This window comes from Equus asinus, chromosome 4 (assembly GCF_041296235.1).
Source record: "Equus asinus isolate D_3611 breed Donkey chromosome 4, EquAss-T2T_v2, whole genome shotgun sequence".
NCBI classification, from domain to species: Eukaryota; Metazoa; Chordata; class Mammalia; order Perissodactyla; family Equidae; genus Equus; species Equus asinus.
Window position 1 is genome coordinate 131,559,061 of NC_091793.1, and position 26,817 is coordinate 131,585,877.

At 37.5% G+C, this 26,817-nt stretch overlaps 1 protein-coding gene across 2 annotated transcripts in view; it reads right to left on the bottom strand.

Moving 5' to 3' along the window:
• Window positions 1-26,817, bottom strand: part of DNAH7 (dynein axonemal heavy chain 7) — a 236,331-nt gene that overhangs the window by 203,299 nt on the left and 6,215 nt on the right. The window contains exons 3-9 of one of the 2 annotated variants that reach the window (XM_014835173.3): window positions 20,599-20,661; window positions 17,660-17,768; window positions 16,757-16,904; window positions 8,183-8,270; window positions 6,961-7,141; window positions 5,122-5,197; window positions 3,577-3,702 (exon numbers count right to left, since the gene is read on the bottom strand). In XM_014835173.3, coding sequence (XP_014690659.3) covers window positions 3,577-3,702; window positions 5,122-5,197; window positions 6,961-7,141; window positions 8,183-8,270; window positions 16,757-16,904; window positions 17,660-17,768; window positions 20,599-20,661 — 791 coding nt within the window. The remainder of the gene's footprint in view (window positions 1-3,576; window positions 3,703-5,121; window positions 5,198-6,960; window positions 7,142-8,182; window positions 8,271-16,756; window positions 16,905-17,659; window positions 17,769-20,598; window positions 20,662-26,817) is intronic. The other variant, XM_070508274.1, reaches the window with a different exon arrangement.

The following is a 26,817-nucleotide window of genomic DNA, read 5'->3' on the forward strand; positions in this document are numbered from 1 at the left end:
TCATTTCCTACATTTCCTCTCATAAACAATAAAGAAACTTAACCCTATATCATTTCCTATATTTTCAGGTGTATTTGTAGGCTAATTTCCCAGAAGTGAGATTGCTGGATTCAAGTGTAAATGAATTTGTGATTTTAATAGCTGTGGCTGGATTCCCCTCAAAAAGGTGCCATTTCTTCAAATCTCACCAAGGAAGTATGATGTCAATATTTTGGAATTTTGCCATTCTGATAGAAATAAATGATTTCTCGGTGTACTTTTTATTTCAATGTCTTTGCATTTCTCTTATGAGTTAGATTAAGTATCTTTTTAATATGTTTAAGAGTGACTTAACATGTATCCTTTCTGAGTACAGTAAATGAATCCACAGTGTTCTAATCTAGCAATATTTTCTTGGGCTCACTTGGGTCAAATAATGAATTTTTAAAAACCCATTTTATCTTTTAAGATGAAATTCACTTTCTTAGACATCTGTCTTTTATATTCAACTATTGTAATTTATATCCTATGATAATTCCTACACTCATATATACACTATATGTACATGTGTCCTCATATATACACTATTTTTCAAGCAAAAATATCTGCTGTGCAGGTTGTGACTGCATTACAAATGCTATCTCTGACATTAAGTGGGTTCTGTAAGCTTAAATACTGAAGGACATGAATGTGCACATTCCTACCTAGACAGCATCCCTTCAGGTTTCCACACTCGTGCATTTTAGAGTTATTCAGATGATTTTTTAGGTTGTCATCCCCCAACTCACTGCCACACATAGAGATGTAATACATTTTCAAGACCTGCTGAGATTCAGGGTAAATGACTGTCACCCAGAATAAGGACACCCTGTATCTCCAATGCCAGCTTCTACTCAGAGGGGCAGCACTCATGACTGCCCACCCTTTCTTAATATTCACATAGGGAGTAAAATGACTCAAGCCTGCAAAGGCAACATAGGAGTTGATGGGGTCCTCTTTCCACCCACAGACTGCAAAGCTGCTTTCTCATTTGTCTTTATCCTGGACGCCTTGAGGTTTGCTTCAGTTGCTGCTACTAACACCTCTGCCACCATGACCATGGGCACTAATTTTGGACACATCTACTGTTTACTGTTTTCTTATCTCAGTTTTGCTACTCTTTATTTCCCTTCCTTCCTGCATTGTCTTGTCTCTTGCCTCCTGACATTGACTAACAGGCAAAGTCTAGCCCTTTATGGACAATCCTAGGCAATGGAGCCCTCCCCCAGCATCCAGGCCAGTGTGTTCTAGCAATTCCATCCGTGAATGGATGTAAAAGAAAACAATTGTGGTGTTTTGAAAATGGAATGTATTATTGTATGTAGAATCTTTTGTGAAAGTGATATACTATACTGCATGACCTCATAACTGCAAGCAGAATTAGCTCATGGGCCTTGTCAGGGAGAGGTATTTGAGCCCCAGTACCCAAGAGAAAAGAGGTGAGAAAAACACGGGGCAGGGAGATAGCCTCATCTTATTCTTATAAGCCAATTTCAATCAAAGAAATCCACAGTGTACAATGGAGAGCTGGAAGGATCCACTTTCTAGCAGTATGTAGTCTGACCAACAAAAGCCAGTTTTATGCTATACATGTACATGCATGTGGATATACATATGTATATGGTTATATGAGGAGAAAGAAAAATATGGGAAGATACCCACTAGGTTATCATGGGTCTTGTGCTGGTTTGGTGGAAAGAAGGGCAGGTATGAGGAAAAGAAAGGCTGGTGGGAGTCAAAGTAAAGGAAAAAAGACTGCCCTTAAAAAGTGTACATGATCGGGGCTGGCCCCGTGGCCGAGTGGTTAAGTTCGCGCGCTCCGCTGCAGGCGGCCCAGTGTTTCATTAGTTCGAATCCTGGGCGCGGACATGGCACTGCTCATCAGACCACGCTGAGGCAGCGTCCCACATGCCACAACTAGAAGAATACACAACTATGTACCGGGGGGCTTTGGGGAGAAAAAGGAAAAAATAAAATCTTTAAAAAAAAAAAAAAGTGTACATGATCACACTTATGTACTGATGTAAATTACATAAATAAAGAAATTAAATTAAAATGTGTTAAACAAAGGAAGAGAGGGAGAGAGGGATGGAGTGAGGGAGGGAAGGGGCCTTGAATACCACAAACCCACAGTCATTTTACCTGTGGGAGAGCAAGGGACGAACTAGGGAGCCTCTGGTCGGATGGTGGCAGAGCTAGGGCAATCCTGGATGGCTTTGCTTCCTGAGAGCAGACCCCAGGAACAGGGTGAGGGTTAGGTGCTCCTGTGCACTGAGGATCTGAACTTTGGAAGGAGTTCAGAGAAGCTGGTTGGTGATGCCCTCCCTAGTGTGTATGTCCAGGGGTTTCCCAAAGCAGACAACAGCTGTGCTTCTGAAACAACCACAACTCTTAGCTATGATTTGCTGGTCTTTGCTGGTCTGTGGGAGGCAGAAAAAATGTTCTCCTTTATCGTACTCTCATGCTATAAGGACAATACAAGCAATAAAAGCCAGGAGACCCTGGAGATCATGTCACAGCACCAGACCACCTTGGAGACCAGGGTATCATCTCTTTTATTATAAGGCAGGAACAATCCAGGTTTTGAGGCGGCACAAGCGAGGCCTTCTTTAAGAAAAATAAGATAAATCTGTATTACTTTTGCACATTTTATAAAAACACATGTCCATGGGTGCATATTGTTAGGACAATATTGCTAGGACCCCCAGTGCCTTGGAAGGGGTGCTGCAACGGAGGGGATATGAAGCTAGAAGTTCTAAACTTGGAGGCAAACCATCCTCAGCCCTAGGGCCAAGCTCTTTAGCTCCACAGCACCATCAGCGTCCACACCCAGCTCTGCCAAGCACTCGCCACGCCCAGCTGCACCATCCCACCACAACAGTGCATATGAGGTCATGCATGATCCCAACAGTCACCCAGGAACTCTACTTCATGCCGTTCACACAGGCAATATTCCTAGGTTTCCAAACACTATAGATGAGTGTAGCAGCTAATGCTCTGTGGGATTTAAAACAGCCATGACAATTCAGCCCCTTAACTATGATTATCCCTTAGAGTATGTGTGGTAACGGGGTGGGTAGGATTGGGTCAGAGATGAAAGGTGACGTTCACTGGTTCTCTATATATGTCTATGTTGTTCATTTAAAACCATATTTAAATACTTATGTTTAAATTTGTCATTTTTTTCTTAATTTGCAACTAAAAAAGTAAAAGAAAGAATTAAGATGTGCTAAGATAACTTTCAGGGGCCAGCCTGGTGGCGTAGTGGTTAAGTTTGCGCGCTCCACTTCAGCAGCCCAGGGTTCGCAGTTTTGGATCCTGGGCACAGACCTACATACCACTCATCGAGCCACACTGTGGCAGCATCCCACAAATAAACTAGAGGAAGACTGGCACAGATGTTAGCTCAGAGACAACCTTCCTCAAGCAAAAAGAGGAAGACGGCAACAGACATTAGCTTAGGGCCAATCTTCCTCACAAAAACATAAAAATACAAAAAAAAATAAAATAACTTTCATCTCTCCTTTAAAAAAGTCCAATGAGTCCAGAAATACTCACTTAAAAGTACCGTGCCACAAATCCAGCACAGCCAGCATCGTAGGGTTCATTGCGTTCAGGTGATCCCTAATATAACTGCTTGCAGACAGAAAAGATTTCCTCCAAGGTTTTGGAAGAATTTCCATCCTGAAAACAAAGAGAAAATATTTAGTTATCGTCTTTAAAAATCAAAAGAAAGTATTTTTATAGTCAATGTACTTTTTTAGTTGTAATGGTTTAAGTTTAATAAAAAACATGATGTATCCCTAATGGTAATAACAAAACATACAATTACGTTTAAAATATATAAAAGTCATACTCATTATGGTTTAGTATAATTTCAGGGTAATAATTAATACATTTGAAATTAGATTTAATTCTTTAACACATAAGGTAATTAATTTTTTTCTCTAACTACCTGATCCTATTGAGTCCACAAATAACTCATAATGATCAAACAGTAGCCAGCTATGCTTCATAAATATCTTGAAAGATTCTCTTAATTTCAGGACATAAAAAATTTACATTTTTCCTTTATTTTTAAGATATTTTAAGGATATAGTCCAGTCTGCCTTTGGAAACCCCTTGAACTTCACCTTTGTTAATGTGTAAAGGTCATTTACAAAAGCACAAACACTAACATTCCTACTTGAAGACATTTATTCTGGAACTCCCATGACATGAACAGTCATCTTTTGTATATTGCAGATGTGTCATGTTCATCTTTCAGAGTATATTTAAACATTGACATTTTATGTCTATAATTTTTCTACTCTCATTGATTTTAAACACTTAGTCTTGCTTTATCATAGAGTAAGTTTAATTTAGTTTTTCAGTTGTGGCTATACCACCTTCACAATGACAAAGGATGACTTTTGTCTATCCCCAGTAGAAAAGCTGTTCTCCATAGAAGATGTGTTGGAAATGGCTACATAACTGGTTTTTTTTTTTTTCTCATTATGGGAAACAATTTGGGGCACTTTTAAATGATATGAAGGAAACAAAGTAAAACTGAATTGGTTACTTAATCATATAAATATAAGCTCTATTCTTCAAACCCATTAAGAGATTTATTCCTAAATGTTAATTACTTTACGGAAAATATATAGGAAATGGATTTTCCCATTGTGTTCTATATTTTAATCCATGTAATAAATTGAAATATATTCTATATACTCATATTTTTATACAACATTCCCAATGTGTTTGTGGGCATTCAAATTGCCATCAAGCTTTTATATCCCTATTAATCTGAAGCCTGTGCTAGGAGCTGTGGAGATACAAAGATCTATATTCTTTCACCAAGGTACTTATGTTTTAACTACCCAGGTGTCCATCTATGTGTCTCTTTGTCTACCCAACTTTCCATCAATTTGTAAATGTAACACATTAGGGCTTAAATACATAAATAAATAAACAAAGATAGTAAGAACAATCAATTGCACATATGAAGTATGTAAATAAAAACACATACATACATGAGAAGATATAACTGGTGTACAAATACAGACACATACACAGGAATGGTCACATAACCAGTATTCTTAGAACAATGTGATTGCTTACTCAGCACGATGGGGTAGAAGTTCACCTGCCTGTTTATCATCTTCTTTTTCTCTAGGATCTTTTAAAACAAAATCAACTAGAAGAAAATTGAAAAGTTATGATCAATAACCTTATACTAATTGTAGTATACCTCAAAGCAATTGCAAAACTAATTTCATTGAATTAATTCTTTATGTTATGTTTTCTAAAATAATGAGAAATTTGTGCATTTACAAATAAGAAAATGTTTTAAATTTTATGAGAAAATCTGATGTCTCTGTCTTTGAGAGTGTATGTTCCCTTTCTTAACAACGTCCCTGTTCTTTCATTTGAGATGATAATTTCTTTTAATATTACATTTTCCTTTATAGCTATTCCATCAGAAGTAGTTCTCGTTGAACTAAAGGTCAATAATACAGAGCGGCAATAGTTTCCCTTCACTGAGGAAAGATACAAATTGCCTCGTTGTCTTTTAAATTGCTTAGGAGCACAAAACAATCTTGTTATAAAAATCAGTAAAGTGAGCTATTTCGCTTTTGTCCTCTGTGGTCTCTAATTCACATTTATCTAATTTTCCTGCCTGTCCTTCAAGATGCTATTTCTAAAATGCCAACATGTTATTACCCCTCAGCTTAAAATCCTTTAGCATCTTCTCTTTAAGTGCTTCAGAAAAGCATGTAAGGCTCTTCATATTCTGTCGCCTTCCCAAAGATGCACCCTCTACTTTGGCCAGCAGAACTGCTTACAAGCCTGGAACAACCTTTCATGTGTGTCCGCCATTGCTCACACCATTTCCTTGGCCCAGCATGTTCCCCAGTACACTGTTCATCCTTCAAGACTCCGTTCAGGTGGCCCCAGAGTCCTTCCCAACAAGTGGGGCATGACTTTTTCTCCCTTAGAGCGGGTCCTCCATTTCCCTCCTCACTGCACCTACTACTCTGATATGTCATTTAGTGATTTGTCCATCTCCCTCATTACACTATGAACTTTAGAGGTAAGGATTTGGCTTTTTATTTTTATAGTACCATGACACTCAATAGGAGTCTTAAATGCAATGAATGCTTTTCTCCCTGAGGGGTCCCCAGGCCTCTCCAAAACATTATGATTTCTTCAACTCTGAACATAACATCAATTATACCAGGTTTACTAACACAACCAATTGGAGAACCTTTTTAAAAAGTATAGGTTCAAAAGTATCAATTTTAAAAAGTATAGCCCTGACTCTAGAGATTTTAATTCAGATGGGTCCAGAAATTAGTATTTTAAAAACGATTCTGATGATTAGTCAGTCTTAGAATCTATTGTTCTATATCACGAGTTAACAAACTTTCCACGTAAAGGGGCCAGATTGTAAATATTTTCAACTTTGTGAGCCACAAAGTCTCAATCATAACTATTTAATTCTGCTCTCATAGCTCAAAAGCAGCCAAAGGCAATATGCAAATGAATGTGTGTGGCCGTGTTCTGATAAAACTTTATTTACCAAAACAGGCAGTGGGCAAGACTGGGCCTGTGAGCTGTAGTTTGCCAGCTCCTGGTCCATAGCAACAATTTTGTAATTAATCACATTCTAATTTATGATATCAGCAATGTTAATGTTAACTAAGTAGTTAATTAATGTTAATTAATTACATGTTAATTAATATATCCCTACTAATAGAAAGAGTTTTTAAAAAAAGTTTTGTTATACTTTATTAATGAAATTTGCCTACGATCTTAAGCAATGTAACAGCAATACAAGAAAGAGCATAATAAATATAATAAACAGTTACAAGTGTAGGTATTGACTTTCTATTAAAAAAATTTATCCTTAATGAGTCACATATTCAAATTAGAAAGCAAGGAGAAATACCGATTTACCTATGGATTTTTTTACACTAAGAAGGTAATCTTCTCTCATTTCATCAGATAGTACAAGTATGCTGTTAGTGAGGACTTTCAGATGTTGGGGAACTAAATTCAATACATTCTCTAGCCAAGAATCTTCCATTGGGGCTACATGGTCCGTATCAATTCCATGGTGAATGTAATAGTAATATCTCTACATAAAGGAGACCAGAAATGTAGATGAGTTTAGTACTATAACAAAAGAAGTGTGTTTATCAAAAATGAAACTACAAAGCAAAATTAAAACTTTACGAGAACAAAGTATTTACAAATCATAAAAATACATTTTATGTAATTCATGTAGGCATTATTTGAGATCTCCTAAATTCAAAAAAATATATATTTCATGAAAATTAAAGCTCTTATCTTAGTTCATAACTCCATTTTAAAACATAAAGTTATACTACCAAATCTATGAAGTACTGAACAGAGCACACGTGGAAGTAGAGTTCAGTGTTTTATAAACGTGAAAATTTGGTATGCCAGTTTTTATCCTTTTCTTACTGATCATCAGAATTTGATCTTAAAGCCTCATGTGAATCAGTATTCCTAAACATGAATCTCAGAAATGTTACACAACAGGATTTAGGAAACTCCCAACTGGCCTATTAACATTCCACACTAGAATTTTATAGCTGCTATTAAATGTGTGCATCAAATATTCATTTTAAGACCAGATAGTATTTCTCTAATAATAGACATTTAACTTCAATATATTTTCACAAGAAGTTTTTATATGTCACTTATTAGAAAAATATTTAAGCATCAAAATACTTTCAAATTAGAAATGCTAAAATCTTTGATATTTACATTTTTAAAAATCTGTATTTGAAATACTCAGAGAATTACTATTTCTACAGTAAGTTAATATGCTCTGTAATGTGTACATTATGTAATCAGGATAATATCTCATAGAAGAATAACGACGTAGAATGTCTCTCTCTACAAGGCAGAGGCTAGCTGTAATGAAAGGAGCAGCTAAACCTGAGACTCTTGCCTAAGACTGTGGGCTTAGGCAGCAAGAGAGAGTGACTTCCTTCATTAACCCAGGAGAGCAACTTTATGGAACTCTGCATTCACTCCTAGAACCACAGAGCTTCACAAGGGAGCAGCAGAGAATAAGTCAAAAGCATAAAAGTATCTCCAAGTGCTTTTTTTACTTTCAATAATACTGACAAAAGAAATAGCTCCTTACCAAGATGTCTTTCTCTATTGCAGAGGTGGTCTGCTTTGAAAATGGGCTTTCATCAGGGGTAGGTGAGTTTAAGACAGCATCTTGTTGCCTAAGAAAATGATAAACACACTATTCAAATGCGTATAAAGGGCAGTTAGAACAGAAACTAATAGATATGAAAACAGCAGGACTGTCTTATTTAAATCATAAGAAAAAATGAACTGTTGAACATTTTATTAACAGTATACATATTGGTTTGGTACCATATTCCTCCCAGAATTCTTTCTCCTTATTTGTAGAGAGACAGTTATACTGGAAATGATTTGCAGTACCTAATTCAGAGACCACACCCTTCTTGATGGGCTTTACTCATTCTTCCTCATTACTCTAAAATCAAGCTCTCTTTTCTCTGAAATTTTATAAGAGTGTTCTCGCCTTATTCCTAAACTATGTATGGTTACTTATAAATATGAGGTTTAAAAGAGCACTGATGGAGACGTTGTGGAGAAAAAGGAACCCTTATTACACTGCTGGTGGGAATGCAAATTGGTGCAGCCACTATGGAAACAGTATGGAGATTTCTCAAAAAATTAAAAATAGAAATACCATATGACCCAGCCATCCCACTACTGGGTATCTATCCAAAGAACTTGAAATCAGCAATTCCAAAAGTCCCATGCACCCCTATGTTCATCGCAGCATTATTTACAATAGCCAAGACATGGAAGCAATCTAAGTGCCCATCAACTGATGATTGGATAAAGAAGATATGGTATATATATATATATATATAATGGAATATTACTCAGCCATAAAAAAGGATAAAATTGTCCCATTCACAACAACATGGATGGACCTTGAGGGAATTATGTTAAGTGAAATAAGCCAGATAGAGAAGGATGAACTCTGTATGACTCTGCTCAGAGATAGAAGTTAAACATGTAGACAAAGAGAACAGATCAGTGGTTACGAGGGGAAAGGAGGGGTGGGGGTGGGCACAAAGGGTGAAGAGGTGCACCACCTACAACATGACTGACAAACAATAATGTACAACTGAAATTTCACAAGGTTGTAAACTATCATAATCTTAATAAAAAGTTTAAAAAAAAAGCACACTGATGGAAAAGACTTTACATTTGGTTTTGCAGAAGACACAGATGCATTCTTCAAAAGACCATTCCTCAGACTTCTAGAGACATACAGTACAAGTCAGCAGTGAGTGACATAGAGGCTCATATGCTCCTTTGTATTTATTATTGGCTAGAAGTTTATATCACACTATAATATTTATAGCTACAATTCAATTCAAAATCTATACCAGATATGAACCACAATTCATGTCTTCTTACGTTCCATTTTGCAGAAAGGCATAGTTCAGGAAAAACAACAAGTTGTTCTGAGATAGCTTTAACCTCTTTATCATTCAATGTATTATGTTCTGGATCCCAACTTCACCTGGGATGCTGATCAGGTCAGTGATGCTGTATGATAAAATACTCCTTCCCACTCCTGCTGTCCAGTGAGTAGAGGCTGGAGGTTTGTTGAATATCTGTCTGAGACACCATACCAAGATAGGTACCCAGAATGGGCCTTCTAACTTAGACTTTTGCAAACCTAGGAATCCAATACTTTGTGAACTTTACACTTATTCTTTTCAATAAGATGGACCAGAGAAAAGAGTCAAGGCACTGTCTCAGTAACATCTCAGGTGATGTCTCAGTTTAATCAGTACACAGCAGGTGCTCAATGAACCATTCTCAAGTGAGGGAATAAGAGTATGAAAGGAGGGGTGGGAGATCTTCAAGGTATTCTGTAACTGGAGAGAGAAAGGTTGATTATTCCAACTACAAAAGTAATCACCTCACTATTTTGTTGATTGTACAGTAAAGAGGTACTAATATGACAGCAACATAGTTCAGGAATCAAGACATCTGGGTTCAGATTCTGCCACTATAAAGTAGATGACCTTAATAACTGGGTTATTGGGGGATTTTTAATAGCAGACATGCTCATCTTATCTACCTGCTGAATCCTGAGCATCAAACAAACCTCATCCTCTGTGTGAGTAAGGCCTGCCTAGAAGGATGCAGCAAGCTTAGGGTAGGTGAGGAGGAAGAAGGCTGGGGGCCCTGGGAACTGCTGGAGAAGTTCCTGAAGTCAGAACGAAAATCCTTCAGCTATAAAACTCTGTGATTCTATCATTCTGCGGCTACAGGAAAAGATTTTGTTCACTGGGAAAAACAATAATAGAAGCCTTTTACCGATCACCTAGTCAGACCCTAAATGTCTCACATATATTATCTCTACTCTAATCTTCACACCTGTTGTTAAAGACACAATGGGATAATTATCCCCACTTCACAGATAAAACTAAATGACAGAAAGATTAAATAACTTCCCCTTTGTCATACAGTTAATTAAGTATGAAAACAAGAATTTGCCCATCCATACATACTTCCAAACTGCCATGCTCTTTCCAACAGAAAAACATTCCTTTCAGAAATAAAATAATCAATATAGGAGACACTTTATCTAGTTAAAAAGAAAACATGATGTACTTATTTCTCAAAAGTGAAAAGAAATATATCAATTTTTTCTTTCTTTATTAAATCAATAGAGGTTTTGGTTCAAGATGGTGGCATAAATAGCCCTTTTTTCAAGTTTCCCTGTGAAAATGCTTGTAAAATAATTTTAACCAACGATTGTGAAGAGACTAGAGGGTCATCAACTGAGAGATATTTCAACAAATTTTTGGAACATTAAAAGATGATAGAAGACAGATGAAGCAGAGTTGAAAACACCACAGCCCATAACTCACGCAGGAAGGAAACCAGTCTGCCTAGAAGACCCATAGAAAAGGCTCTGGTCTTGCAGTCAGCAGATCCCAAAGGGAGAAATGAGTAGAAAGGCTGAAAACATGGAAGTTGTCTAATAACTTTCTGCCAGCAAATCAGACAACTTAAATAAAAAGTGTATTCTGCATAAAAAAAATTTAAAAGTACCAACATGACTCAAGAAGAAATAGTAAATCTGAATAGATCTATAGTGGGTAAACTAATTGAATTAGTAATTAATAATCTTCCCACAAAGAAAAGTTCAGGTCCAGATGGCTTCATTAATAAATTCCATCAAAAAGTAAGGAAAAAATAATACCAATTCTACACAAATTCATTTAAAAAATAAAGGAGGTAAACACTTCCCAACTCATTTTATGAGGCCAGTAGTGCCTTGATACAAAAGCCAGACAAAGATATCAGAAGAAAAGTACAGACTCATATCACCTATTAACATAGACTTGAAACTCCTTAACAAAATATTAGGAAATCAAATCCAGCAACATATAGAAAGGATTATACATAATGACTAAGTGAGAGGAATGCAAGGTTTCTTTAACATATCAAAAGCAATTAATGTAATATACCATATAAATAGACTAAAGGACAAAAACCAAATGATCATCTCAATGGACACTGAAAAAGCATCTGACAGAAATCCAGCACCCATTTATGATAAAAACTCTCAACAAACTAGGAAAAGAAGGGAACCTCCTCAACCTGATAAAGAGTATCTTAAAAACCTACAACTGACATCCTACATAAATATGAAAGACTGAAGGCTTTTCCCCTAAGACTGGGAATTCCATTCTCACCAATTCTATCCAACAATGTACTGAAGGTCCTAACAAGTGCAAAATGGAAAGAGAAGGAAACAAAAGGCATCTAGATTGGAAATGGAGTAGCATAAGTATCTTTATTTTTAGACAACACGATTGTATATACAGGAAATTCTAAGGCATCTTTTTAAAAGCTCCATAGGGGCTGGCCCCATGGCCAAGTGTTTAAGTTCACACACTCCACTTTGGCGGCCCAGGGTTTGCCGGTTAAGATCCTGGGCACAGACATACACACTGTTCATCAAGCCATGCTGTGGTGGCATCCCACATAGAAAAACTAGAATGACCTACAAGTAGGATATACAACTATGTACTGGGGCTTTAGGGAGAAAAGGAAGAAAAAGAAAAAGAAGATTGGCAACAGATGTTAGCTCAGGGCCAATCTTCCTCACCAAAAAAATAAATAAATAAATAAAGGATAAAAAAAAATAATAAATAAAAGCTCCAGAACTAGTAAACTAGTGTAGTAATGTCTTAGGATCTAAGATCAAGAAGCAAAAATCAATTGATTTTTCTATATACTGGCAACAAACAATCAGAAAATGGAATTAAATAATTCCATTCACAATAACATCAAAAATAAAAATACCTAGGAAAAACTTTTTTAAAAGAAATACAAAACTTGTACGTTAAAAATACAAGACACCGCTGAGCAATTAAAGATCTAAATAAACGGAGAGAAATAACATATTTACGGACTGGAAGACTCAATACTATTGAAATGGCCATTCTCCCAAAATTGGTCTACAGATTCAATGCAAAGTCCCTAAATCCCAGTAGGCTACTTTTCTTTTTGAAGAACTGATAAGCTGATCTTAAAATGTATACAGAAATGCAAAAGACCTAGAGTAGCCAAAACAATTTTGAAAAAGAATAATAAATTTTGTGCACTTAAACTGTCTGATTTCAAAACTTACTATAAGGATCAAGACAGCACGGTAGTGGTGTAAAGATAGACACATAGATCAATGGAACAGAAGTAGAACCCCATATATGGTCAAATGATTTTCCATAAAGGTGCTAAGGTAATTCAATGGGAATAGTCTTTTCCACAAATGGGGCTGAACATATGAATATTTATATGCAAAAACTTGAACTTCAACCCTTACCTCACACCACAGATACACCATTGAAATAAATCATGCACAAAAATGTAAGAGCTAAAACTAGAAAGCTTCTAAGAAAATATAGGAGAAAATCTTTATGACCTTGTGATAGGAAAAGATTCTCAGATAGGACTCCAAAACCATGAACAATAAAAGAAAAAATTGATAAATTGAGCTTAATCAAAATTTAAAACTTTTGCTTTTCAAAAAAATACCATAAGGAAAATGAAAAGATAAGACACAGACTGGGAGAAAATATTTGCAAATATATATGTGATAAAGGACTTGCATAGGAAATATATAAAGAACTCTTACAGTGCAATAATAAGACAAACAATCCAATAAAAAGAAGGGCAAAAGACTTAGACACTTCACCAAAGTAGTTATACGAATGTCAAACAACCACAAGAAAGGATATCCATCATCATTAGTCATTAGTCATTAGGGACATACAACTTAGAGCCATAATGAGATACAATAACACATGTATGAGAATGGCTAGAATGGCAAAACAAACCAAAAAACAAAGTGTGGGCAAGGATGTGGAGAAACTAGAAGCATCTTCAGACACTGCTTGTGGGAATATAAAACAGTATAGCCACTTGGAAAAGTTTAGCAATGTCTTAAAAACTTAAACATACACCTACTATACAACTCAGCATCTCTACACCTAGGCATCTACCAGGAGAAATGAAAACATATGTCCACAAAAAGATTTGCATGCAAATGTTTATAACAGCATCAGTCAAACAGCCAAAAACCAGAAACACTAAACTAGACAAATGGATTCCAAAAAGATACATGTTATATGATTCCATTTATATGAAATTTTAGAAAAGATAAAGCTATAGAGACAGAAAGCAGATCAATGACTGCCTGGGCAACCAGTGGTAGAAAGGATTAACTGAAATGGGCATATGGGAACTTCTGAGGATGATGGAAGTATTCTACAACTGGATCTTGGAGAAGGTTGTGCAACTGCAGAAATCTGCTAAAATTCATTCAACTGTACCTTTAACATGGATGAATTTAATGGTATATAAATTATATCTCAATAAGGCTGGTTTCTTTTAAAGCCTATCTAGAAGCCTTTAAAAATGAAATGTTCAAAAAAAAAGGAAAAGACAAGTTGACAGCACAAACACATTGCAAAGTAATGACAAATAAAGCAACATAGGCTTCTCATCTACAATAATACACGCCATGGTGGCTATAGCTGATAATATTGTATTGTATAATCAAAATTTGCTGAGAGTAAAACTTAAGAGTTCTCACCAAAAAACAGAAAGGTAAATCTGTGAGGTGATAGACATGTTAATTAACTTGAATGTGGGGTCCTTTCACAATGGGTACATACATCAAATCATCACACTGTGCACTTTAACTACATTGTAATTGTATTTGTCAATTATACCTTAATAAAGCTGGGAAAAATAAGACATGCCAAAAATAATGCTTAATGTTTTTCAATCTAATGTTTTCCAGATGTGTAGGGTAAAAATTACTATTATCCTTTAACCCTGTAGCCAGCTTAATCATTAATTAAAGAATAAGGACAAAATTGAGACCTTTACAGAAATGAAAGTGTCAAGTTTACTCTGAACAGATCCTCACTGAAACAACTACTAAAGGATAAACTTCAGCAAAAAATAAAATGAACCCAGATGTGAAGATTGGAATGCTAAGGCAATTTTCTAAGAAATTAGAAAGACTTTAGTAAATCTAAGTAAGTGTTAAATTTAAAAAAAAAAAAGAGTATAGAGAATTTAAGGACTTGGTAGAACTAAAATACTATAGAAATATTGGTAGAAATGAAATAAACAACAGGGGCCGGCCCCATGGCCAACTGGTTGAGTTCCCATGCTCAGCTTCGGTGGCCCAGGGTTTCGCTGGTTCGGATCCTGGGCGCGGACATGGGACCACTCCTCAGGCCATGCTGAGGCGGCGTCCCACATGCCACAACTAGAAGTACCCACAACTAAAATACACAACTATGTACTGGGGGAACTTGGGAAGAAAAAGCAGAAAACATTAATTAACTAATTAATTAATTAAAATTAAAAGATAAACAATAATCACATGGAAAATGCAGGGGAAAGTTCAGAGCTAAATTAAAGCATTCCAAGGTCCTTCTGTGATATTCATGGGGAAGACAGATAAAATGAATTTTAAACTTTAAAAAATATAAATTACAATATGTGGTTTGAAATGTTAGGGTAACCACTAAAAGAACAGAAATATATTTGATAACTTTTAAGCCAATAGGAAAAAAGGGAGAAGAGGGAAACTTCAATTCAGTAGAAAGCAAAAAAAAATAAGCAAAGGCAACATATCGTCAATAAGAAATTAAAAATAAATTGGTAGAAGTTAAGCCACATACATAAGAAACTATAATGGGATTAAACATGCTATTGAAGTACAGAAACTCCAATAAGTCCATCCATGCCCTGTTTATAAAAGGCAAAACTAAAAAAGACAAAATATCGTTAAAAAAGAGACTTCTGTTTCTTACAACCCAGCAGCAAAGATACTTGAAAAACCTCCCAATACCATTCTATAAATACTGGATATGTCACAAAGATCCTTTTGAATGCATAGCTGGGCTCACAGAAAGAAAGGAAATATTCAGGAGGAAGAAAACAATGGAATGGCAAGGCAGAGCACTCCTTAAAAACCTGAGGCCATGGCGGCCGTTGTGGGGGCTGGGCCTCAGACTTCAACGCCCATGTGGGTCAGGAGACAATTCTTAGGCCTGAGGGAAATGGGAATTCAAATTGAGACCCCTGTACTAAGCTGAAACCCAAGATGCACTCTATCCTCAACTACAGGAGGACCAGAAATGACAAGCAAAGGGAACTGTGTCAAGAAAGATCATGTGTCCTGGCCAGGACACAGGGTAGAGAAAAAGTGGCTTCTAAGAAATTGTAACCAGAAGCCTACAGGTCCATGGTTTTGGGTGTTGATTTTACCCTGTTTGAGGGATCTAAGAGTGCTTAATCCAAGAAAGAGATATGAGGGCCAAGCTGGCAATATTGCAGTGGCGCCTGGCAAAAGCAAACTCCAACCCCCTTGAGTGGAGGCACACACCCACAGTCCAGCTGCACAGGACCCCACAAAACCCCTGCCCCTGGTAAGCACATAGCACCCACTGTCCTCCCTTCCAGATGGCCATCCTGCCAGTAAAGCCCCATGCGGGCAGAGTAAAACGGGGTTTCTGTGGGTGGGTCACCTACTGCAATGTGTCATGAAACTCCATTTGTTCACAGATGGCAGTGTGTGTGCCTTGAGAGTCACAGTCAAAGAAAGAGGGTACTGAGCAACCAGCACAGAGCTATGAGGAAACAAGCAAAGAGGATCTAGTGACTTGCATCTGCCTTGCCCTCCATAAACAGATCTAAAATTCAGACCAGGCCGAGCCCGGGCTCTGCTCATACCCTGATCATTTCGCCCCAGTTCCTTCCTTTTCTATAGGAGACTCACAATGCCACAGAAGTCACCACACCACCTTAGCAGAAGAGATGGGGAAAAAAACTACCCCATCCACCAACCACTAGGTCTGCAACCAGAATCCCAGTCGTTCTGCTCTCTCAGCCAACATCTAGCATAACATGGGTGCTTTTTCAGTTCATGATATTTAAAAGTGGGATGCCCTTAATAGGGTTAAGCTCATTCTTTCATTCTACATTTATCCCCTGACCTCATTCCAACAAGGCTTTGAGGCATCCTTAGAGAGGCATAGAATTCTTATATTTTGGATGAAAATTTCCCAGGGGCTCAAACTAGGGTAACAGTTACTAGTTAGCTTATAGAACTTACATAATGACATTAACAAGAGTGCTTCTAAAGTTTTCTCGTTCTTTATGTGGAGATTTGCTCTTTGATTTGGAAGTAGATGGTCCAGCACAACTGTCATCAACTTGGTCTAGTAATTTGCCCCTTTTTCCAACGTGTTCCATGTATTCAGCTTGAATTTTAAAAATCACAAGTTAGTCATCTAAAAAGTAAGCTAAGACATTTCAATAGTTAGAATAAAATGACAAAGCACCTTTCAACAAAAAACTACATGCTTTAAGTTCACAAGTAACTATAATTTATTTTCTTTAACTACGGGGAAGTTAAACTAGTCTTGTTTAATGTCACCATAATAGAAACCTGTGACTATTTTAAGAATATTCAATTAATTTATTTTCTATTTTGATTAATATGCTAATAAATGCAAACTTTCAATTATATTTGCATAGAATCTTAAAAGGAACAAGATTAAAATTATAATAAAAATAGAATACAAAACTATTTCAGGAAGTTTAAAGAACCATGATGAAAAAATGTTAACATTCAATGTAATCAATCTGATGAGTCAAAATAATAAAAATTATTAAAATGACTTATTTTTGGAAGTAAGGTTTACAATTTACCAAAATCTCTTTTAGAAAAAAATTCTTAGTCTTTGCAGAGGCAAATTCTGACTACAATAAATCAAATTTTTATTATAAGCATTCCAATTCCTAAACTATCAGCTTTTATAGCATTTACAACAGCCTGAAATAACTAAGACTGGAATCAATTATTTTCTAACGGAAAACATTTGGAATAAATTTTTCTATTTGATATAAACGTCACTTCAGTTTTACAATTTCACTACTCTATTAACTAAATGTTGTAGGATTTTTTTCTCTAGCAAATTTCCTTAACTCTAAGTTAGAATATTAAAGCTCTTACCATATGACTGTTCATTTTTAATACTAAACTGTTCTGGAATATCACTGTCCTGCTTTATACTCAAATGGAATGACGGAGCTGCCTGCTGCCACTGGGGCTTTGTACTCACCTGAAATATGAAATTTAAGTAGCATTAATAAAACAAGATAAGAAAAAACTTTTTTCATGAAATGCATGAGTATTTATAAACATGACATTTTCTCAACCAAATCAGGACATCTGGAAAGAAGACACAAACACTCAACAGCAAATCTTACTCAAGCCCACGAACGGCTGTGGTGGTAACATTTGGGAGCCATTACCAAAGGCCCCAATGCTAGTTTGATGTGGACACCAGTTACCCAACACTGGGGTGTTCATTCCAGAGAGTCTACTTCCCCCCAGATATTAACATGTTTTTTAAGCCTTCCATTTTAATGAGGCACTCTCTGTTGGTCTCCACCGCTAATGAGTTCCACTGCATTCCAGCTCCAAAAGGTCTTCCTGTTCTCATGGCTTTAAGTGGCTCTGGAGTATTCTGGAAACTCACAAATTTATTCCATCATTTAAGGCAGGGGTCATAAATTCTTATACAATTTGAGGAGGTATCATAAAGGAGAGAGGAAGGCTAATGATGACAGCTAATTAGCACTCAGCTTCAGCGCTGGGACACAATGGAGAGTGGGACTGTGGCAGATGGAAGAACACCTACATCTTTAAAAAGGCAACAACTAATTAACTCAAGCCAATTATTGCAATACCAGAACACAGACCCATTGTTACTGGAACATATGACTCTTAAATAAACCCAAATGAGTGGATTTTAAAGTAAAATGTACATATTTTTTAATGTTGACAATTGAGTCTGTGTCTCCTTTCAGCTGCAGACCAACTTGATAGCCCATGCTTGTACTGGCTTCTCCTTCTTTCCAGTTTTATTCTCCTCAATCCCTTATTCCCGGTTCCAAATAAACTACCTGCATGCAGGTCCTTGTTTCATGCTCTTTTTTTGCAGGAAAACAGGCTACAACAACTTATAAGTCAATGCTTTTCCATCCATCCGTCTGCCCTTCCATTGTTCCAGTCTCATCTTGCTCCATAAAGGATTTCAGATTCATGGGAGTGCTATGAGTGAGTGTACAGAATCAGGTCACCAGCCCACAGAGGTTGGGAGCCACCAGTGCTGCGTTACCCTTGATTTTAACAACAAAGATCACCTCTGGAAGCATGAAGCCCTGTAATGAAATCGCTCTAGGTCTTAATTACTGCTAGAAAATTTCATCTGTGTGCAAACCTTAATATTCAAAGGAAAACACTTTTTTTCTAATCAACGGATTTTTAAAAACATCTCTTAAAAATATTATTTCCCTTAAAACACATAAAACTCAAAGAATGCTGAAAAAATGTAAGACAGCCAAATACGAACGTAAAACCATATTTACATCAGCCAACAAAAGCATTTCAGACTATTATATGCCACCAACAGGAAAAGATTATTACGCAATTCAACTTGGCCACTGAATATTAAATATGGAAATTTAAATTTTTACATTTCCAAACCTATATACTAACAAGACACAACAAACTAAGGGCAATTTTTATTTTCTTTTAGTTTTAAAATGTGCTAAATTTTTACAGAGAAAATAAAATGTCTATTCCATTTTAGGTCTTGTCTTTTAAACTAGAAAATTTAAGATAGATTTTGCAGAACTAGGGAAAATATGCTATGGCTCAATTTTACAGAACTTGGCTTGATGATCTGGCATTATTAGTAAGAACACATTTTCAATGAAAATATGTATTTTGAAATGTTCAAGATAATTCACCTAAGAATATTAACTCAAGTTTTCTAAGTAAAAAATGTCCTCCATTTTAAATGATCAAGAATCTTCTCTATATAAAGCAACATGAAGTCAACTTCATAGTCTGCTCTCACCTTTTAAAATATCTTTCAAAAAATAATGCTTTGTATGAACCTTGAAAATATTATGCTAAGTGAAATAAGCCAGACCCAAAAGGACAAATATCGTAGGATTCCACTTATACGAGGGACCTAGAGGAGTCCAAATAAACAGAGACAGACAGTAGAATGGTGGTTTCTAGGGGCTAGGGGAAGGGAGAATGGGGTGTTAGCGTTTAGTGAGTAAGAAGTCTCAGTTTGGAAAGATGAAAGAGTTCTGGAGATGGAGGGTGGTGATGATTGCACATATGAATGTACTTAATGCCAATGAATTACAGTTCAATTAAAAATGGCTAAAATCGTAAGTTTTGTTATGCATAATTTATCACAATTTAAAAAAATAATGTTTTCATTGAACCTTCATTTAAGCTCAATTTCCAGGAGTCACAAGAACATAACTCAATGGCACTAAACTCAACATAATTACTAGATGGTAAAATTTATTATGGTAAAGTTCATCTTACCTAGCACCTATCAACTGAAAATGTCTACCAACTGCCTCTTCTAAAGGACAATGACAATTTATAGTCATAACAATTAAAAAAGGATGGCAAGAGCTGAAGAGTCTTCTGTGGCATAGCATTTCACTGCTGAAAGATATATCTCAAAGGTCACGGCATCGACTCTGCTCATATTCAAACTCAGAAACTGAGGCTCAGAGAGGTAAGTGGCCCCCTCAGATGACAGAGCCACGACTGACAAAGCTATAACCTGACACCTCATTTCCTAACTCCAACACTGACATACTTTCTGCTGGTCCATCAGGGAAATTCCTTCAGCCAGAATATTCAAATATTCTGTACATAGTAGGAAATTACAGCTTACAGTTACTTTATTAAGATAGTCATTTTTCCTAACATGTGCACCTTGTAGAATTTCTCCATCAGAAAATAATCAAGTGGAGTACAAAATTCCAAGTCAGAAATTCAGTTACTATTTACAAGTTTGAAAACTAATAAACCATTTAAAAGGGCAAAAATTCAACGAATAAGTGAATTACCGCAGCCAACTGTGGTAAAACTCTTACTGGTGTCTTGGATTTTTCTTTGCTGGCTGATTTATCCTGCATGAAAAATATAAAGAAAAAATACCTGTTTACTCTGTCAGTGCTAAAATTGATTTACTCAACCAAATTTTACAGAAGTCTGCTCTAAAGTAAAGCACATATTATCCAAAATATTCAAAGACATACTCTACGACTTTTTAAATTCTCAATATTTGTCTTAGAATTGCTTCCTTTATAGCAAGGAAGGAAAGGAAAATGGTACCAATACTCACAAAAAAGCTTTAAAAAACGTGCAAAGCTTTTTATCCATTACATCATCTTCTGGGACTTTATCAGAACCTAGCTAGTGCCCAGGGCTTACTCAGCTCCACCACCCCTCTCCATCACTAAAATATCACTTTTGTCTATTGACAAGCAGAATGCTCTCCCTCCTAAGCTGACAACGTATTCAAGACAACACACCCTCAAGCTGCCGTAAGTAACAATTGTACTTTTCAGCAGCAACTTTCAGAGAAAAGTGCAGCTATCTCTTTTGAGTAGAGGGTATTCATGGTAGGAATTTTATCTAGGTAAGAGGAAGCACTGTTGAGAAGGATACTTTGATCTATAAAGCAAACAATATGAGTTTTGCTTTTTGCCAATTGTCAATTTATTGCCTCTCAGCTCCAAATCTACCTTTTTTGCTGTCCTTTGTGATTCTTGAGAAGGATCCTATAACATTTTCCCTTTGCCAACCAGCATTAATATTATAAAGAGTGCTAAAAGAAAACTGTAAGAGTAGGGACTTTTCTCCCTGGTTCCAGTGGTTTTTCTCATTGCTCCCAGGGCATGGCTACCAGCAGGCAGCATAGTTGCCCACAGGCACCTTCCAGCCTGTGCTGTGTGGCTCACCCAATGGCAGACACCCTCCAGCGGGTTTCACTGGCATCCCTATAGGCAGCTTTCCAGCAAGTTCCCTTACATCACAGAGGAAGACTTCCTTTCAAACTTTTCAGCATCCCAGCAGTGGTTTTCTCCCCTTCCAGCCCAGGCCTGCAACATCCCAGCAAATGTCTTTGCCACCCAAGTGGGCCACAGCCACGCCCCCTCCAAGAGATCTTAATCTAAGCTTTGGGAAAGAAAGAGATGGATCTTCCAAGTTTCTTCCTTGAGCACTCTCCCTGAGACCTACAGGGAGTGGCTACTCCTCATGTCTGCTATTCTTGTATGCTTTAAAGCTGTGTTGTCCAAAAGAAAATTCATTAGCCACCTGTAGCTATTGGCTGCTTAAAATGTGGCCCATCTGGGGGCTGGCCCCGTGGCCGAGTGGTTAAGTTCGCGCGCTCCGCTGCAGGCGGCCCAGTGTTTCGTTGGTTCGAGTCCTGGGCACGGACATGGCACTGCTCATCAGACCACGCTGAGGCAGCGTCCCACATGCCACAACTAGAAGAACCCACAACGAAGAATACACAAATGTACCAGGGGGCTTTGGGGAGAAAAAGGAAAAAATAAAAAAAAAATCTTTAAAAAAAAAAAAAAAATGTGGCCCATCTGAAGCGACATATGTTTAGGTATAAAATATATACTAGATTTTGAAGACTTAATAAAACACAAAGAATGTAAATTATCTCATCAGTAATTCTTTATATTGATCAGAGTATATTTTATATGGATGACATTGCATGCTGCATATTGTTTTAAGAAGTTTACATGAATTATATCATTTAATTCTCTTTAAAACTCTATGAGGCAATTAGTATTGTGCCTATGGTATAGTTGAGGACTTTATATATGATGTAGTATTTGCCCCCACAAGGCACACAGTCCAGTTAATATTAAAAACTATATGCTTCCATGCAGGACAGGAAATGGTATGGAGTACAGTGTTCAAAGAAATTTCTAGAAAAAGAAATAATGGAAGCTAAGCCTTGAGGCACAGTTGGATCTCCATAGAGAATAGCAATGAGCTTACTGAAGACAGAAGGAGCATCGTGAACGATGACTCAAGGGGATGCTGGGGTCGATGGTGAAGGGACTTGGCCCAACCGAAGTAGCAGGTCCAACCACTGTCTTATTCAATGATGATTTCTGAACTCTTACCATGTGTTAGGCTCTCTTTAAGGCACTAGAGCTACAGCTTTGGAAGAACGAAGCCCCTTCTCTCATGGAGCTTACATTCTAGTGGGGGTACAGACAGCTATTTCAGAATAAATACATCATGTAATGTCAGAGAGTAAGAAGAGCAATGCAGACAAATAAAGCATCACGTAATGTCAGGAAGTAAGAAGAGCAATGCAGACAAATAAAGCAGGGTGAAGGGAGAGAGGGAAAGGTGGAGCAATGCTCGGTTAGGTGGGGCAGTGAGGCCTCTTGCAGAGGTTACGTTTGAGTAGGAACCTAAATCAAGGGTGTGGCGGGGATGGATAGATGGGTGCTGCTATATTATGCAGGACGTAGATTTGTGGCATGATTGGCCTGGCTGGCAGCAGAGAGCCATCGTGATCTCCTCTTGGGGTGATCCCACGTCCCAGTTCACACGTCTTGCCCAAGCATAACTAGTAGCACTTTCACTCTCAATGGCTTTCAGTTTGGGTGATAAATTATACTTTTATCTTATTTATTACACAAGGACATACAAAAGGTTATTTCATAAATGGTCCTGGCAGCAGTAAACAAGACATATGAGAAAAAAGCGACTAGAGTCAGCCGTGAGGATAGTTTAGCAGCTTTTTTAAATAATCCAGGCAACAGGAAATATGAGCCCTAATTTACAGAAAATGCTAGCAACTGAAGGTCACCTCAACCTTCCTACGGCATAGCTCTGATCATTTGCCCCCAGGTCAGAAACATGAAAAAGCCCCCTAATAAAGTAGGCACAAGGCTTCTTCTTGGTTTTCAAAGCCTCCTCCATACACTCCAAACAATTCCGTTTCCCAGCCTCTCTGACAGTTACATTGTAGCCACAGGACTGGAGCAGACCAGCGAAATGTGAGCATCAGCAGGACAGGTGACAAGCGCTGTCCCTCCTTCCTGGCTCTCCCGCCCTGGCCACTGTCAGCAAGGAGCCCACATGTTCTCACGGGCATAGCTTAGGCGGGAGGAGGGCTACCCGATCCACATCAGACTTCTGAGCAAGGGGTAATCTTTATTGCATCAAGTCTCTGAGATTTGGGAGTCTGTTACGTCAGCTAACAGAGGGGCCAATATGCACCTGAGTGTCTCTCTGTTAAAATCTGACACTTTCTTCAAGACCAAGATCAAAAACGTTTAGATTCTCTTTCTTAACTCCAATTGCAGGTGACCTTCTTTGAACACGCACAGCGCTCTCCTGGTAATTCTCTTACTGCTTAAATTCTGTCCGGAATAGAATCCACATGCGGACCTCCCCTGCTCTCCTATCCCCTCACCCTGCTCCATCTCTACTAGTCTACTAAATCAGTCTTATAGAGCTTGATAAACTAACTTCAAAATAATTTTAACTTTATCTTAGAAAAAGTTACAAATTGGCTAAGCAAGCCCTAAAAAAAAAGTGCAACTAAAAAGAAAGAAAAGTAAAAAAGAATGGCCATGAGCTTCAAACAGTACTTCCCAAAGTACAAACATCAGGTTACGTGAATATTTCCTAAATATCCAGTGCTGTACCACAAATGGCTCTGTCTTCTACAATTTCTACAATTCCCAGTGGACCACAGGACGTGAAGGGAAACACGAGCACATTTTCAAGCTAAAAGATGCAGTAGGTGTTCCCAAAGTTGAAGGCTTCCTTTGAGAAGAATGAGGATGTGGTAAAGGCCTAATCAGAATGCAATTGTAGATGACAGAGAAGAAAAGTTCTGGAATATACGTTCCAAGTGTCCTGCAATTTTCATACCAGGATACAGAGGGAATTCAAATGAGGTCTATTGTATTGGAGCCACTACAAATGTACAAAACGCCTTGCTTAACCTCGGCCTCCTACAAAAATCCCCACACACCTGACTTCTTAGGACCTCTACACTGCCTGTCCTGCCAGCAGAGCTATCCTGCCAGTCTCATCAGCATCCTACTCGGAAAAGAGTGTTGCGGGCCTTAATGTTTCCTTCTTACACTGCAGTGCAGAATCTCTCTCTCATAGAATATTTTATAAAGAATAGTTCTCTGGCTAACCAAGAAGAGCTGCCACACAGAAGCCAGAATCCCATCTAGCTAAGTAATGCTGTTCTTCAATAAAACCAAAGCGGTGGATTTTAAAGTAATATCTACGTACTATTTATGCTGACAAGCAATTCCATTTTAGTCTGCAATTTCCTTTCAGATGATGACTTAGGCATATGCCATTCCTTCCCTCTGCTTTGGCACTCTTGTGACACTGGCCCCAAGGGAATTCCCTTGACTTTTCTACCAGATGACTCTCGTGCCTCATATCTTTTCTCATCCTCCTGGCCTCATCTCTGATTCCAGACATGGCTACAGTGAACAGTTCTGTGCTGGCTTCAATTCATGTAGGAATGACAGTGTTTCACCTCAAGAAAAGGTCTTTTTCTTTCTGCTGTGGGGCTTCTCCAAGGCCATAGCATGGAGTTCTCAGAGTAGCCCACTCTGCACACACACATGAGCAGCCATAAGTGGGTGAGTTAGGATTCTCAGGAGCAAACTCTACCAGTGTGGGATGAGAGCTCACAGATAAATGCTACCACCCTGACCATCCTCAGGTGGATAATTCCAGGAAGCATTCTAGAAGCAACTCAGAAGGTCATGGCAGAGTCACTCCAGTTGCCTAAGTGTGACAACCAACAACACATCCTCGTAATGGTTTCTACTTCTTCCTAGTTTTACTCTCCCGAACCCCTCACTCCCACTTCCGGGGATCACCTCCCAAAGAAACTGTGCACAAGTCCTTTCTTCAGGCTCTCTGTCACAGGAAAACAAGCTAAGGCAACTTAAAAATCAGTGCTCTTCCCTCCTTCTGTCTGCCCTTCCATTGTTCCTCTCTCTTCTTGCTCCATAAAGGATTTAAGATTCCTGAGAGTGCTTTGAGTAAGGTGTGCAAAAAGGGTGAGAATCAGGTGTCCAGATCACAGAGGCTGGGAGCCACCAATGCTGGGTCACCCTTGATTCAGCAACAAGGATCACCTCTGGAAGCAGGAAGTTCTGTAATGAAATCTCTCTAGGTCTTAACTACTGCAGGAAAATTTCATCTGAGGGCAAACCTTAACATTCAAATGAAAATAATTTTTTAATCAATGGATTACTTTTTAAATCTCTCTTAAAATATTATTTATCTTAAAAGACAAAATTCAAACAATATGGAAGAAAAATTGAAAGATACAGTAAATATGACACAGGATAAGGTTTAAATCAGCCAACGTAAGCATTTTAGGCAATTACATGGCTCACTGGTTAGAAAGGATTATTCAACTCAGCCTCTGAATATTTATTCAGTAAATAAATTTCAATTTAGTTGCTATTTCTAAACCTACATACTAGTAACATAAAAAAAACTAAGTAATTTTTTTTTCAGTTTTAAAATTTGTGAAACTTTTAAAGAGAAAAAATGTCTATTCCACTTCAGGTCTTTGTCTTTTAATCTAGAAACTTAAATATTTGAGAACTAAATACAAAAGCTATGATTTTATTTTATAGAATATGGTGTGACAAACTTGGCATTATCGATACAAATAGGTTCACAATTGGGGGCCAGCCCCGTGGCTGAGTGGTTAAGTTCGCGCACTCCGCTTCGGCGGCCCAGGGTTTCGCTGGTTCGTATCCTGGGCGTGGACATGGCACTGCTCATCAGGCCACACTAAGGCAGCGTCCCACATGCCACAACTAGAGGCACTCACAACTAGAATATACAACTGGAGGGCTTTGGGGAGAAGAAGAAGAAAAGAAAAAAGAAGACTGGCAATAGACCATAGCTCAGGTGCCAATCTTTAAAAAAAAAAAAATAGGTTCACAATTAAAACATGTACTTTGAAATGTTCAAGAACATTCACCTAAAAATTTTCATTTGAGTTTTTTTAACCTGAGAGAATCTTTCATTTCAAATTATTAGGACTCTTCTCTGTATAAAGCAACGCAGATTCCATTTTATAGTCATTCTGAGCTTTTAAAACATGTTGCAAAGCAAATAACGTTTGCATTGAACCTCCACTTAAACTTAACTTCCAGGAATCACAAGAGAGTAGCTTAAAGGCACTAACTCAACATAATTATTAGACAGTAAATTTTATTGCAGTAAAATCTAACTTATCA